Here is a 15,128-nt window from a genome sequence, read left to right as displayed (position 1 = left end):
GCTATCTTAGCACATGTCTGTTTTAAGACGATATTACGTTTTAAGAGACCAGGACATCTAACATCCTGTTTGCTTTTTGGGCAGATTTCAGTGTATTGTCTACAATATCACCTAGATCTTTTTCTTGGCTGGGACCCTAGTATGGTGGACCCTAGTATGAGGTAACTATGATTCGGATTATTCTTATACAAATCTCTTCCTACACATATATCTCAAATTAAAATGTATTTTTATTCTCTCCATTCTGTAATATATGTTCCATTTCCTTTTCTTTGTAATATTAAAATAATTCAGCTTGCATTAGGGGCTTATAGCCCATTTAGTAACATAGTAGATGACGACAGAAAAAGACCTGCACGGTCCATCCAGTCTGCCCAACAAGATAACTCATATGTGCTACTTTTTGTGTACACCTTACCTTGATTTGTATCTGTCTTTTTCAGGGCACAGACCATATAAGTCCGCCCAACACTAGCCCCACCTCCCACCATCGGCTCTGCCATCCAATCTCCGCTAAGCTCCTGTGGATCCCTTTCTTCTGAACAGGATTCCTTTATGTTTATCCCACGCATGTTTGAATTCCGTTACCATTTTCATCTCCACCACCTCCCGCGGGAGGGCATTCCAAGCATCCACCACTCTCTCCGTGAAAAAATACTTCCTGACATTTTTCTTGAGTCTGCCCCCCTTCAATTTCATTTCAGGTCCTCTAGTTCTACCGTCTTCCCATCTCCAGAAAAGGTTCGTTTGCGGATTAAAACCTTTCAAATATTTGAATGTCTGTATCATATCATCCCTGTTTCTCCTTTCCTCCAGGGTATACATGTTCAGGTCAGCAAGTCTCTCCTCATACGTCTTGTAACGCAAATCCCATACCATTCTCGTAGCTTTTCTTTGCACCACTTCAATTCTTTTTACATCCTTAGCAAGATGCGGCCTCCAAAACTGAACACAATACTCCAGGTGTGGCCTCACCAACGACTTATACAGGAGCATTAAAACTTCTTTTCTTCTGCTAGTCACACCTCTCTCTATACAGCCTAGCAACCTTCTAGTTATGGCCACCGCCTTGTCACACTGTTTCGTCGCCTTCAGATCCTCAAATACTATCACCCCAAGTAGGGTTACCACACTGAGCCCGCAAATAGGTGGGAAAATGTGGGATACAAATGCAATAAAATAAATAAATAAATTTTGTGTCCTCTGAAAAAGAGGACACATGTCACGCCCCCCGCCCCGCCACACCTCATGCCCCGCCCCTGCCCCGCCCCCTTCAGGTCCTCGTTCCGCCCCTATTCCCCGCCCCCCCGTCACATAGTCCCCTCCCCCCCGTCACATACCCCTCCCCTCACTTACTATCTAGCCCTGGTGGTCTAGTAGCGTCTTCTCTTCGGGGCAGGAAAGAGCCCCCTCTTTCCTGCCCGGAGCGCTGCCTGCCCTTGCCTGCTGCATTCTCCTTGGTCTGGCTGGGGATTCAAAATGGCCACCGAGAGTTGAAGCGGCCTCGCGAGAGTTCAACTCTCGGCGGCCATTTTGAATCCCCAGCCAGACCGAGAAGGATGATAGACAGGGGAGGCAGCGCTCTGGGCAGGAAAGAGGGGGCTCTTTCCTGCCCCGAAGACGTCACTAGACCACCAGGGAACATGGTAAGGAAGGGGAGGGGACGGGAGACCAGACCCACGGCGCCGATCATCCGCCCACACGCCCACCGCACGCACGCGCCTGCCCGCACCTGCGCCCACGTTTGTCCAGAAATCCAGACAAACGTGGACGCGGGCAAAATCCGCCGAATGCCCCGGACATGCCCTCAAAAAGAGGACATGTCCGGGGAAATCCGGACGAATGGTAACCCTAACCCCAAGATCCCTTGTTTAAACAAATGAGAGATCTGCATAAAAGAAAATATTTATTTTTATTATTTTGACTTATGAAAACCACTTGTCCCTAAAACATTCTCAAAACAGCATAATTCATTTTGTACAAAAGAGATAAACATGTGAATCTGTAATGATATCAGTTCGGTAACAAATCCATGTGCCCCAATGAAAGGAGAGTTTAATTTTACTTCCAATCTTTATAACACCAGGCTTCCCAAGGCAGATTACAACAACAACAGTTAAGATAAACCCATCAGCACACAGGATTTCCTCACTGAAAATTGGCCATGTACTGCTGAATTTTATAGAACAGTGTAGAAAAATGAGCACAAAATACAGCCTTTATTGATGCTGTTTCCACCAGCTACAATAATTTTTGAAGCTGTTTTGACGTCATGATATTTATACCTATATAGAAACCTTTCAAATAAATTAAAAAGCTGTCAAGTAAACAAAATAAAACCTTTCATCCTTTTAGCAGTGGAGGAGTAGCCTAGTCGAGGAGTAACCTAGTGGTTAGTGCAGTGGACTTTGACCCTGGGGAACTGAGTTTGATTCCCACTGCAGCTCCTTATGACTCTGGGCAAGTCACTTAACCCTCCATTGCCCCTGGTACAAAATAAGTACCTGAATATATGTAAACCACTTTGAATATAGTTGCAAAAACCTCAGAAAGGCAGTATATCGTCCCATTTCCCTTTCCCTTCCCTTTATAGATAGACCACGCATAGGTAGTCCATTATCTACTATAATAAAACTCACCCTCAACGTTCTGAGGACACTGACGTCAATGAAGCCAAAACCTGACTTCCTTCAAAAAGGTTCGAAGGTTCGTGGTGGTGAAGCCACCAAAATCCCTCCAGGCCCTGCCCTCGAGGGCGGAGCAATGACAGAACAACGAAGGGGTTGGCAGGGAGGCGGGGGGGGGGGGGGGGAAATCGCTCCGGGCCCCGCCCTCGCGTCAAACGTCTTGACGGTGGTGGCGGAGCAATGGCAGAACAACGAAGCAGTTGGCCAGGGAGGGAGGGAGGGAGGGAGGGGGGGTGTTGGCGACGAAAATCTTGCTAGCGCCCGTTTCATTTGCTCTGAAACGGGCCTCTTTTACTAGTTTCTAATAATCTTTTACTATTGCTTTCAATAATGTTTGCTATTCTTTTGGGTGTACTTGTGACTCCGCTTACTGCAAGCAAGCTCCACCTACTGCCTTCAAGTCATATAATGGGCTAGATAGCCTCGTACCATCTCCAGTTCCAAATCCAGGTTCTGACAGCCCAGATAAAACACCTGACCATAGACAAGTCAGAAAGGCCTAAGGAAGAAAGAAGCATTCCTACAACATATGTCTCCACTACATATGTGTAAGCCATCAGAAAATTGGCTAAGATAGGTCCAACTTTAACTTGAAACTTGTGAGAATCCTGTTCTTGAGACCTGACTGGAGCCAGACCAGGTTTTGTGTAAGTCTGCAGTTAGACTGTGCACACTGCAACTTCAGGCTTGTCAGAAGGAGGCCTGTATAACATTCAGACCTGCCCAGTCTTCACTTTCAACGGGAGACTCCCTATTTGGTAGATCATCTCCTGCACTCCCGCTAAAGTGAGAAATTCTCCTGCTAAGCCACTTCCACTACCGTACCATCACCACTGCTGCTGTTTCTCCTGATGAGCAGCAGCGACAGCAAACCAAGAAGCAGGCGCAGTACCACAGTTTTCAGGTGCGCTGTCTGCTCTGCCAGTCCTCTGCCCCTCTTGACGTCCTGGGGCAGGAGACTGGCAGAGCCGACAGCACATGCCTGAGCACTGCAGCCCTGCGCCTACTTCTTTGTTTGCCGCCACTGTTTCTCATCAGGGGAAGCAGCAGCAGTAACAGTGTGGTGGTGGCAGTGGGTCAGCAGGAGAGAAAACACTGGATGTAAGGTGGGAGATGCTGAATGGAAGGGTGAAGAGAAATGATGGATAGGAGAGGGAGAGAGAAGAAGGGGAGAGAAAAAGGAAACATGCTGGATGGAAAAGGGGTAGAGGGAGAAAGGGAAAGGGGATGGGACTTGTTATACCGCCTTTCTGTGGTTACAATCAGTGCAGTTTACAAATTGTACACAGGTACTTATTTTGTACCTGGGGCAATGGAGTGTTAAGTGACTTGCCCAGAGTCACAAGGAGTTGCAGTGGGAATCGAAGATGCTGGATAGAAGAATGGCTGGAAAGACAGAGAAAGAGGGGAGCCACTGCGTGGAAGGAGGGATAGAAAGAGGGGATAATCTAGAAGGATGGGGGACAGAAAAAGGGAAGATGCTGGATGGAAGGATGAAGAGAGAAAGAGGGAAGATATCTGGAAGGATGGAGAGAGAAAAAGGAGAGACACTAGTTAGAAGGATAGAGAGAGAAAGAAGGGAGACACTGGATGGAAGGAGGGAGAAAAAAGGGGAGATGCTGAAAGGATGGGGAGAGAAAAGATTCATAGGTATCTTTGGAATGGAGAGCTGATTGTGGGGTCCCACAGGGTTCCCCTTTATTGCCATCCCTGTTTAATAAGTAGAATGGAAATATGCTATCCACTCTAGGCATTATGTTTATGTTTATTAATACATTTGATAGACCGCCATTACTGACATGCCAGATCATAGCAGTTTACAACAAAATAATATATACTTTAAAATAAACAGAAAAGAACACCATATTCAACTGGAAAAGCAGCATCAAACGTCATGCATGCAAGAATGGCTTACTTTTATGCTGATGATATTTTATGCTATATATAACTCTGTAAAAGGTTGAGGATACTATGTCCTTTTTGAATGAAATTATTGTTAAAACTGACACTGAGCTAAAGGCTAACTTTTCAAAATTAAATAGATTAAAGCCCAAGTTTTTGGAGCATATGAATCATTGTTGGTGAAACATCTTCAACTGGAAACAGGTAACCAGGGCCACCGAGAGGGGGGACAAAATTCCCCAGGCCCGGGCCTCAAAGGGGGGCCCGGTGCCGCATTCCCCAGTCTCACCCGCCTGCCCTCGGCTCCGTCGACTGTCCACCACCAGGCCGGGCCCCCTGCATTCAAATCACAGTGCCTCTCCTCTGTGTGAAAGCGCAGCAGCGTCAGATCGCCTCCCTTCGGGCCTTCCCTCCCTGTGTCCCACCCTCGTTTGATGTAACTTCCGCGAGGGTGGGACACAGGGAGGGAAGGCCCGAAGGGAGGCGATCTGCCGCTGCTGCGCTTTGACACGAGGTGTGGCGCTGTGATTTGAATGCAGGGGGCCCTGCCCGGTGACGGACGGAGGGGGGCTGTCGACGGGGCCGGGGGTGGAGACTGGGGGCTGCGGCGAGGCGGCCTCAGGGGGGGAAGGAACGACAGCGGTGGTGACCTCGGGGGGGGGGGGGGGGGGGGGTGGCAGCGGGGCCGGGGCCCCGGGGCGGCCTTGCTCCGGGCCCGGCCCAGTCTCTTGGCAGCCCTGCAGCTAACATACTAGCAACTGAGATTCACTCTAAAGTATTTGGGGATATTGTAGACTCCGGCTTATCTTTTGAGTTCCATTTGAAGGCTCTGACTAAAAAATTCTTTTTTTAGGTTATGACAATTAGGAGCACTATGCTCCTCACTTGTGATTTTAGAAGAGGTACAGGCAACTTTACTTCCATATGTGGATTATTATAGTTCATTATTTGGAGGTTTTACGAATAAGTCGTTAAGAAGTTTGCAATTTCTACATGGCTGCAAGACTGATTTATGAGTTGAGAAAATATGAAAAACTGACTCCATTGTTAAATGATTTACATTAGCTTCCTGTTAGCTCAAGGATAGCATTTAAACCTGCTTGCATAGTATAGAGATAGTTCTAGCCGTTTAGTTAATTATTTAGATTTTCCATCATCTTTTTATTTGGCCATGTCCGAACATTGTTTGAAATTAAATTATCCATATTTTAGAGGTTCTTAAAAGCTATCTGACCTGGAGTCTTCATTTTTATATCAAGGTATGAAAACCTGGAATGATTTACCTATGAGCATTAGGAGAATACAAACTTATTATGCTTTTCATAAGGCTTTGAAGACATATTTATTTGCTGAGAAAGTTAATTTAAATGGATAATTAAGACAGTTCTGTATTGATAATATGACTGGTATGTAATTCTTTAAACAAAATATGTTTATAATTCTCCTAGATGAAGGACTTATGTCATTCATTTATAATCTAGATGGAACTTAGTAGAATTTAAGAGCTATGCAGTGTATTATAGTATAGTATAGTATAATGTAATATAGAAAAAGGGGAGATACTAGATGGACGGATGGGGAGAGAGAAAATGCTGGATGGAAGGATATGGAGAGAGGGAGACACTGGATGGAGGAAGGGGAGAGAGAGGGAGACATTGGATGGAAGGATCAGGAGAGAGGGTAGACGCTGGATGGAAGGATGGGGATTGAAAGAGGGGAGACGCTGGATGGAATGGCGGGGAGAGAAAGAGGGGAGAGAATAGAGTTGATGAAAGACTGGAGAATAAGAGGAAGGGACATGGAGACCACCAAGATCAGGGAAAGACGAAAAGCTGTAAGTAGATGAAGTAAAAATAAGGATAGTAAGAATGAATTAAATCTGGAGGAAAGACAAAAATAAATTGAAAAAAGAGGAAAGAGAAAAATGACAAATGGACAGGAAACCTTGGCAAGAAAATTAAGAGAATATGAAGGAAAGCAGAAACCAGAGACTGTCATGTGATGTGTTTCTTGTATATTCTCAACTCCCACTTATCAATAGTTCAAAGCGGTTAACAAAAATGAAACTAAAAACAGAAAAAAAGAACACAAATTAAGACATAAATCGTTGAAACAAAAAAGTTCTTAGATTCTTATGAAACAAAAAATAACTAAAAGAACTTCGGAGTTTGATAGGAAGTGAAAGCCAAAAATGAAGGGTCTGAAAACAAAAATCTTTTCCAAGATCTGTTTATATCTAATACCTGAAAATGACTGCACTAGCAGGCAAAAAAGATTTTTAACTCTTGATACTCCATGAAAAAGGGGAAAGGAAACCAAATTAAGAAGATAATCATGAGATGACCCATCAAATATCTTAAAAATTAAACAAGCCAACTTGAACAAAATCCTAAAATGAATTGGAAGCCAATATAATGATGCAAGTGCTGCAGTTGAACTATCAGATTTTTTAAGACCCAAAATAAGTTTAGCAGCCATATTCTGTAATAGTTGTAATTGAGATGCAATTTCACAGTTAGAGATGCACTAGCAAAGTAATGGGCTGTGTCAAAGTAATGTGTCAGCATTACCACACCAGCAGCCGCTAGCACGACTTTGTAAAAGGAGGGATAAATGACTTAAGATACATAAGAACATAAGAGCAGCCATATACAAGTACCTGGCAAAAACCCTAATTGTGGCAACATGCCATGCTACAAATCCCAGGGCAAGCAGTTGCATCCCCATGTCTGTCTCAATAGCAGACTATGGACTTTTCCTCCAGGAACTTGTCCACACCTTTTAAAAATCCGGATATGCTAACGGCTGTTACTACATCGTCTGGCAAAGAGTTCCAGAGCTTAATTATTCATTGTGTAAAAAAATATTTCCTTCTATTTGTTTTAAAAGTATTTCCATGTAACTTCCTTGAGTGTCCCCTAGTGTTTGTACTTTTGGAATAAGTAAAAATCGATATACTTCTACTCATTCTACACCACTGAGGATTTTGTAGACCTCAATCATATCTCCCCTCATCTTTCTCTTTAGCCTTTCCTCATATGAGAGGAGTTCCATCCCCTTTGTCATTTTGGTTGCTCTTCTTTGAACCTTTTCTAATTCTGCTGTATCTTTTTTGAGATACAGTGACCAGAAATGAACGCAGTACTCAAGGTGCGGTCGCACTATGGAGCGATATAGAATTATTATTATTATTTATTACATTTGAACCCTGCGCTTTCCCACTCAAAGCAGGTTCAATGCGGCTTACATAGTATTTTCAATCTTATTCACCATCCCTTTCCTAATAATTCCTAGCATCTTGTTTGATTTTTTTGGCCACCACCGCACACTGAGGAGACGATTTCAGTGTATTATCTACAATGACACCTAGATTTTTTTCTTGAGTGCTGACCCCCAAGGTGGACCCTAGCATCAGGTAACTATGATTCAGATTATTCTTCCCAATGTGCATCACCTTGCATTTGTCCACATTAAGTTTCATCTACCATTTGGATGGCCAGTCTTCCAATTTCCTAAGGTCTTCCTGCAATATTTCACAGTCCCCATGCATTTTAAGAACCTTGAATAATTTTGTGTCATCGTCGTTCTGATTTCCATATCATTTATAAACATGTTAAATAACACTGGTCCCAGTACTGATCTCTGTGGCACGCCACCATAGGAGCGAACCTTTCAAAATTATTGGAGGTATAAGGAATTTTCTCAATATTGGGGGTGCTCAAGCACCCACAGCACCCACAAGGTCGGCTCCTATGCGTGACGCCACTGTTCACCCTTCTCCATTGAGAGAAATGACCATTTAACCCTACTCTCTATTTTCTGTCCAATAACCAATTCCTAATCCACACCAGAATATTGCCTCCTATCCCACAACTCTTTAATTTTCTGAGGAGTCTCTCATGAGGAACTTTATCAAAAGCTTTCTGAAAATATAGATATACAACATCAACCGGCTCACCTTTATCCACATGTTTATTCACGCCTTCAAAGAAATGAAGAGAATTGGTGAGGCAAGACTTCTCCTGGCTGAACCCATGCTGACTCTGTCCCATTAATCCATGTTTGTCTATCCAGCTTATTTTCGAAAGAGAAAGATGCCCATATTTTGACCCAAATTGGGAGATGGGCGAACAAATCGGTATAATCGAAAGCCGATTTTGGTCGTCTTCAACTGCACTCCATTGCAGGAACGAACAAAGTGGACGGGGGCATGTCCGAGGCGTGGTGAAGGCGGGACTGGGGCGTGGTTATCGGCCGAGGAGAGACGGGCGTCTTTAGGTGATAATCGAAACAAGAAGGGTGTTTTGGACGAGAATTTGGTCGGCTTTATTTGGACCCTTTTTTTTTTCAGGTCCAAGTCCCAAAAAAGTGCCCCAAATGACCAGATGACCACCGGAGGGAATTGGGGATCACCTCCCCTGACTCCCCCAGTGGTCACTAACCCCCTCCCACCCAAAAAAAACCCACTTTACAAACTTTTTTTCCCAGCCTGTATGCCAGCCTCAAATGCCGTACCCACCTCCATGACAGCAGAATCTGTTCTATCCTGTGACAGCCTTTCCCTGGTTCTGATGTGGCTCTTGGGTGAGTGTGACACCTTTTCTGTTATGCGCACTGCAGAGTCACATCAGCAATGCATTGTGGTGGGTGTAGGGTATTGGCCTCCGTGATTCCACTAGCTTGTGTTAAATGCTCACGATGTTGGTAGTTGGTAGGCTCTACTCCCATGGTGCTTTTCCCCCTGCTTACTGGCTCAAAGTGTGCCCTGTTTTGTTTCCGGTAGTCCATGAGGTAGTGGCCATTTTTGAAAGCCAGTTTTAGCTCCCTTTCATGTGTTACCCACGTTACTGAAAGTGGGCATTGTACAGCATTCTGCCAGCTCTGACCTACTGCTAATCTCAGTACCAGGGAGACTCTTTGCCAGTGGGGCACAACCTCAGTTAACTGTGAGTAAATGTGCTTATTCCAATAAAGGACGCTTTTGGAGACATTAGTCTTCAGGTGTCAACTGGTGTGCCAAGTTTATACAGCAGCAACAAGTCCTAGAGGCCTGCATGTATGCAGGTCCCTGGAGCACTTTTAGTGGGTACCGCAGTGCACTTAAGGCAGGCGGACCCAGGCCCATCCCCCCTACCTGTAACACTTGTGCTGGTAAATGGGAAGCCTCCAAAACTACTACTACTACTACTTACCATTTCTAGAGCGCTACTAGGGTTACGCAGCGCTGTACAAATTGACAAAGAAGGACGGTCCCTGCTCAAAGGAGCTTAATCCACTGTACCCACATGTAGGTGCCCCTTTTACCCCTAAGAGCTATGGTAGTGTTGTACATTTGTGGGTAGTGAGTTTTGGGGGAGGGGGGTTGGGGGCTCAGCACTCGTGGTAAGGGACCTATGCATGTGGGAGCATTGTCTGAAGTCCACCGCACTGACCTCTAGGGTGCCCAGTTGGTGTCCTGGCATGTCAGGGGGGCGAGTGTACTACGAATCCTGGCCCCTCCCACGACCAAATGGCTTGGATTGGGATGTTTTTGAGCTGGGCATTTTTAGTTTCCATTATTGCTAAAAAAAACAAACGTCCAGCTCGGAAATGGCTAAATCCATGGCATTTTGTTCTGTACAAACTGTATTTTCGAAACGAAAGATGGACGCCCATATTTTTCGAAAATACGGTCTGTCCCACCCCTTCATGTACCCGTTCTCGGACATAGATGCCCATGGAGTTGGGCGTTCGCGTTCGATTATGCCCTTCCATGTGTTCTGTAATTTTATTTTTTATAATAATTTCCTTTATTTTGCCATCACTGACGTCAGGCTTACTTGTCTGTAATTCTCCAGATCACCTCTGGAACCCTTTTTAAAAATCAGCAACAGATTGACCACCCTCCAATCTTCAGGTACTACAGTCGATTTTAACAACAGTTTGCATATTACTAACAGCAGATCAGCAATTTCATGCTTGAGTTCTTTGAGTACCCTTGGATGTATGCCATCCAGTCCAGGTGATTTACTACTCTTTAATTTGTCAATTTGGCACAGTAGAAGAATGGCAAAATGAGATTTATCATTAAATACAATTCAAAATTGGAGAAATGTTTCCACTCAAATATGAAGTTCTCACTCCAACTTGCACAATAGTGGAACAACTTTTATTCTTCACCATGAGAAACCTAATTATGCTATTTATATAGACATTTCAAATGTGTTGGAAGAAAAGGCCTCAGTTTCAGCTGGAAATACTTATTACAAGATCTGGGAACTTATTCCCAACAACAACAGCATTTTTTCCATCATCGGCCAGAAAAACCTCCTAATGAGTCCAATAATTTTTAATTTTCAGTTAATCAATCTAATAACTATCTTTTTCTGTACTTTTACTTATATGCAATAAAATTTGTACTGTCAGGAGTTCTGATCTTCACATTTTCTAAAACAGGGGCTGTGTCTTATTTCCTGATTGACAGGGTAGGAGGATACATCTCTTGGAGGAAAAATCTGGGCTGGTATTAATACCCAGTCCGGGGGTGGGGGGGGTGGGGGGGGGGTGGGGGTCCTGTCTTTCATTCAGATTGTTGACCAGTGCATTTTCATGCAAAGGGATTAGGTTTGGTTCAGAGTCCCTGGCTATTTCCTTAATATCCATGCAACGGAACTGAATTAATTATTTACCTCCAGGCTGCAGTTAACTTCTCATCTACTAAAAGAAAGGTATTTGACTAGCACAGTCTATGGCCCTAATGTACCAGGGGTGGAAACCAGTCTCAGAGCAAGGGAAGCTGCTTGACAGTGTCAAGGGAGTAGAGGTATGGCAAACCTGTCTTAAAGCACTGCCTGCTGCTGTGGAGCTGAATGAGGAAAGTGCCACAAAATCCAGCCAGAGAAGGAGTAAACAGGGACTAGGGGAATCTCAGAAGCTTTACCAAGATAAAAACACCAGGGGGCCCTTTTACTAAGATACATAGGTGCATCCAACGTGCACCAAATTGGAACTGGGCGGTAATTCCATTTTTGACGCACATCCAAAATATGCAGTAGAAAATATTTTCTATTTTCTACCGCATGGTGCTTACCTGCCGGTAATCAGCATTTTACGTGCACTGGCCGCTTACCGCCCGGTTACCGCGTGAGACCTTACCACTAAGTCAGTGGGTGGCAGTAAGGTCTTTGGGCCAAAAATGGACATGCGCTGGTTTTAATTTTGTTGCATGTCCATTTTCGGCCACAAAAAAATGCCTTTTTTTCCAGCTGTGCTGAAAAAAATGACCTGAGAGTATCCAAAACACACGCCTACACCAGCGCAGGCCCCCAGATTTCCTTCTGGGGAGACTCAGGTTTACTCTAAGAAACATAATTAGAGAATCAGAGAGAAGAATGTAAAAGACTGTATTAAATTATTTAACTTCTTACATCTATTGGCATATACATTTGTATAAATAGTTATTCTGAAGCATTTGTCCCAGTTATCTAATATTCAAGTTGAGTGGCTTGGAACTGAAATCCAGGTGTGGACTGCTTTATTGATTACAAGGAATTTGATGAGAGTGTGGATTAAAGGGTCAGCTGGGCTCCTAGCTGTTCTAGTCTCAGCCTTGACTTCAAACCTCAGTCCAAAAGTCTTTATAGTAACCTGCTCTGATGCTCACTGGGCAACTAAGGATTACACAGGCATTTATTTTTTAAGCATATTCTGCTATATTAGCAATTTAAGATTTGCAATATGTGCCCGTAAAGATTCTGACTCAAAACACCTTGGATTCATAAACAAGGACAAATAAATAAAATGAGAGAACTGTTTTATTTCACCAAGGAGAATTTTATTTTCTTAATGTGCTTTTCATGTGTGAAATGTTTACAGTCACCTGACAAGGACCCTTTACTTGACTTGCTACCAGTGAAGCGACCCAGTTTCATTATACATTCAACAGTATACATTTCTATAAGCAAATATCCTGGTCAGAGCGGGCCTTTTTATAAACAAAGGGTATAAATACTGCATCCTGAGCAGGAAGTGTTCTAGGGACCAGAGTGTGAGCTCAGACCTTGTCATACACTGCACCCAACATCATCTTCCCTCCAGCACCATGAGGGTTTTTCTGACCAGCATCTACACCTTCTCTGCTCTGATAGCCACAGGTAAGACTCCTTCTGTACAATCTCTTTCTGTCACCATTCACAGGATGATCCTTATTAATAATCCCACTCCTTCCTACCACTTTCATAGCTTACTGAATTCAGTACATCCTGTCATATCATTATGACAAAAGGTTAGCAAGGGTAAGAGAATGAAAAGACCAATATGGTTCCCAAGGAAGTAAGAAAGAAGTGCAAAAAGAGAAGCACTGAAGAAATATAAAATCCATCCCTTAATTTTTTTTGGAACAACCCACAGAATTTGGGATGTTATGTACCTAAAAAAAATGTTCTCAAAAACAAACTTATGCAAATAAGTGTGCTTTGAGATCCTGTGTCACACCTGCTCTTTTGCTCAGGGAGTTTGGCCTAGAAAATCTTTGCTCATGCTTTTAAAAATCAAAAAGTATGTGCATAAACCTCAGTCCTTTCTTCCCTAGAATGACTCTCAGGTATGAGTTGAAAACTGTATATATGGATTAATGCGCATAATTTTATACAAGTGGAGAGTTATTTTATAACAAGTTACCTAAGTTGAGAGGCCAATTAGGCCTCTTTTAAAAAGACACATAGGCATGGGTAAAAGAATGCTCATAATGCCATTTCATTACTTTTTCCCTTGGTAAGCAGAGATTTTCACTGGATGGGGATTTATAAGTGTACTTTTCAAAATTGTGTGTGTAAATGTTTGAGAACATATTATGTAGGTATAACGGTGTGAGAGTATTTTCAGTTGCACAGGAAAGTATGCACATATTTCCCTTTCAAAACTGATGAAATGTCTGTGCATATTGGTTGGACAAGTTGAGAGAGATTTTACAAAATTACCCTCTAAACTAAAAGTCCATAAGCCATTATTAAGATAGACTTGAGAAAATTCACTGCACATTCTAGGATAAGCAGCATAAAATCTGCTTTGCTGTTTTGGGATCTTGTAAGGTGATTGGCACTGTTGGAAACAGGATAAGGAGCCTGATGGACCTTTGATCTGTCCTAGTATGGCAACACTTATGTTCTTAAATGGTTTTGAAAATTGGCCTCTGACATAGGTGGTCGGTGGCCCAACTGTTTGGGGAGGCTAAAGGGGGCGGGGTTAGGGTGGGGCCAGGGGTGGAGCTTAAATCCATAATTGTCTGATAACACACAGAAAAAATAAATAAAAATAAAAGTCACAATACCTTTTATTAAATTTAGATATTAGATACGTACCATATGTCAAAGAATAAAGTGGTTGCTCAAAGGATATTCTAACCAGAATCGCTCAACTGCAAAACACTATGCACAACTTTGTGCAAAAACACACTCAGAACCTTACTGTACCATAAATATTACACTGGGCAGAACCTAATACACCAATATACCACCCATACGGAAAATGCAGACCGTCAACAATATGAAACAAGGGATCATAATATCACAATTCTCATGTAGAGCCACAAAACACCCTAATTCATGTTTAATGTGGGATAAAATGCCATAAATAAGTAAATAAATATAAACTTTTAATGTTGAGCATCTGATTCTCAAAGTGGACATATTCCAAACACTATAATGAAAATAAATGATCTTTTCTACCTTTGTTGTCTGGTGACTTTTTCTGATTATGCTGGCCCAGTATCCGATTCTGCTGCTGTCTGTCCTCAGGTGTCAGTGCAAGTCTCTTTGGTATGAACTGCTCATGTGCAGGTCAGGAAGTCATCCTCGTTAAATATTCCCTGGCAACCCAGGACACCTGCAGCCAACCTCCCCTGCTCTCCCAGCAGTAAGGTAAACAAATTAAACCATAAACCAATTTCTACAACTGGTTACACAAGGCTAGAGAGGCTTTCACTGCAGCTCCTGCTGTGAGGATGGAGGTAAATCAACAATTTAAACCCCCCAGAGCAGTGGGACTCCACAGCTGATCCATCCTGCTGCAGCAGGGGAGACTTAGCCTCCCCAAGCCTCTTATACCAGGCGCCTATGGCCTCTGATTATACCCTAAAGATTATGTGATTCTGCATGTGCATAAATTTGCTCATAATTAATGACCACTCACATGGAGGGGCATTTTTGAAAGAACGTCCAAATCAAGTTGGGACGTCCCACAAATAATGTCCAATAAAATTTCCATCTCACAGCCATTTTCCAACAGGAAAATACATGGAATGTCCATAGTGAACAGCCATTTTCTAAAATAAAGAGTCCAAATTATGAATGCCAAAAAAAAACAGGGACAAAAATGTCTGTCTGGCAGCATTTGTCCCTGCAGAGAAGAGGGGCAGCTTAGTGGAAAGTGCAGTGGACTTTAATCCAGGGCACCCAGGTTCATATTCCACTGCAACTCTTTTATTTTTATATTTATTAATTAGCTGCCTTTATGAAGAGATTCACCCAAGGTGGTATACATCAGGTACAGTTTAACATAAGT

General features: G+C 43.2%; 1 protein-coding gene across 2 annotated transcripts in view; it reads left to right on the top strand.

Moving 5' to 3' along the window:
• Window positions 1-12,665: 12,665 nt before the first annotated feature.
• The window catches only part of LOC115476909 (phospholipase A2 inhibitor and Ly6/PLAUR domain-containing protein-like), a 40,712-nt gene continuing 38,249 nt past the window's right edge, over window positions 12,666-15,128 (top strand). For both annotated transcript variants that reach the window (XM_030213486.1, XM_030213484.1), the window contains exon 1: window positions 12,666-12,721. In XM_030213486.1, the coding sequence (XP_030069346.1) occupies window positions 12,670-12,721 (52 nt within the window). In that variant the 5' untranslated portion in view covers window positions 12,666-12,669. The remainder of the gene's footprint in view (window positions 12,722-15,128) is intronic.

The sequence above is a fragment of the Microcaecilia unicolor genome, chromosome 8 (genome assembly GCF_901765095.1).
Source record: "Microcaecilia unicolor chromosome 8, aMicUni1.1, whole genome shotgun sequence".
NCBI classification, from domain to species: Eukaryota; Metazoa; Chordata; class Amphibia; order Gymnophiona; family Siphonopidae; genus Microcaecilia; species Microcaecilia unicolor.
Note: the sequence above shows the minus strand (reverse complement) of the source record. Positions and strands in the feature narration are given on the sequence as shown.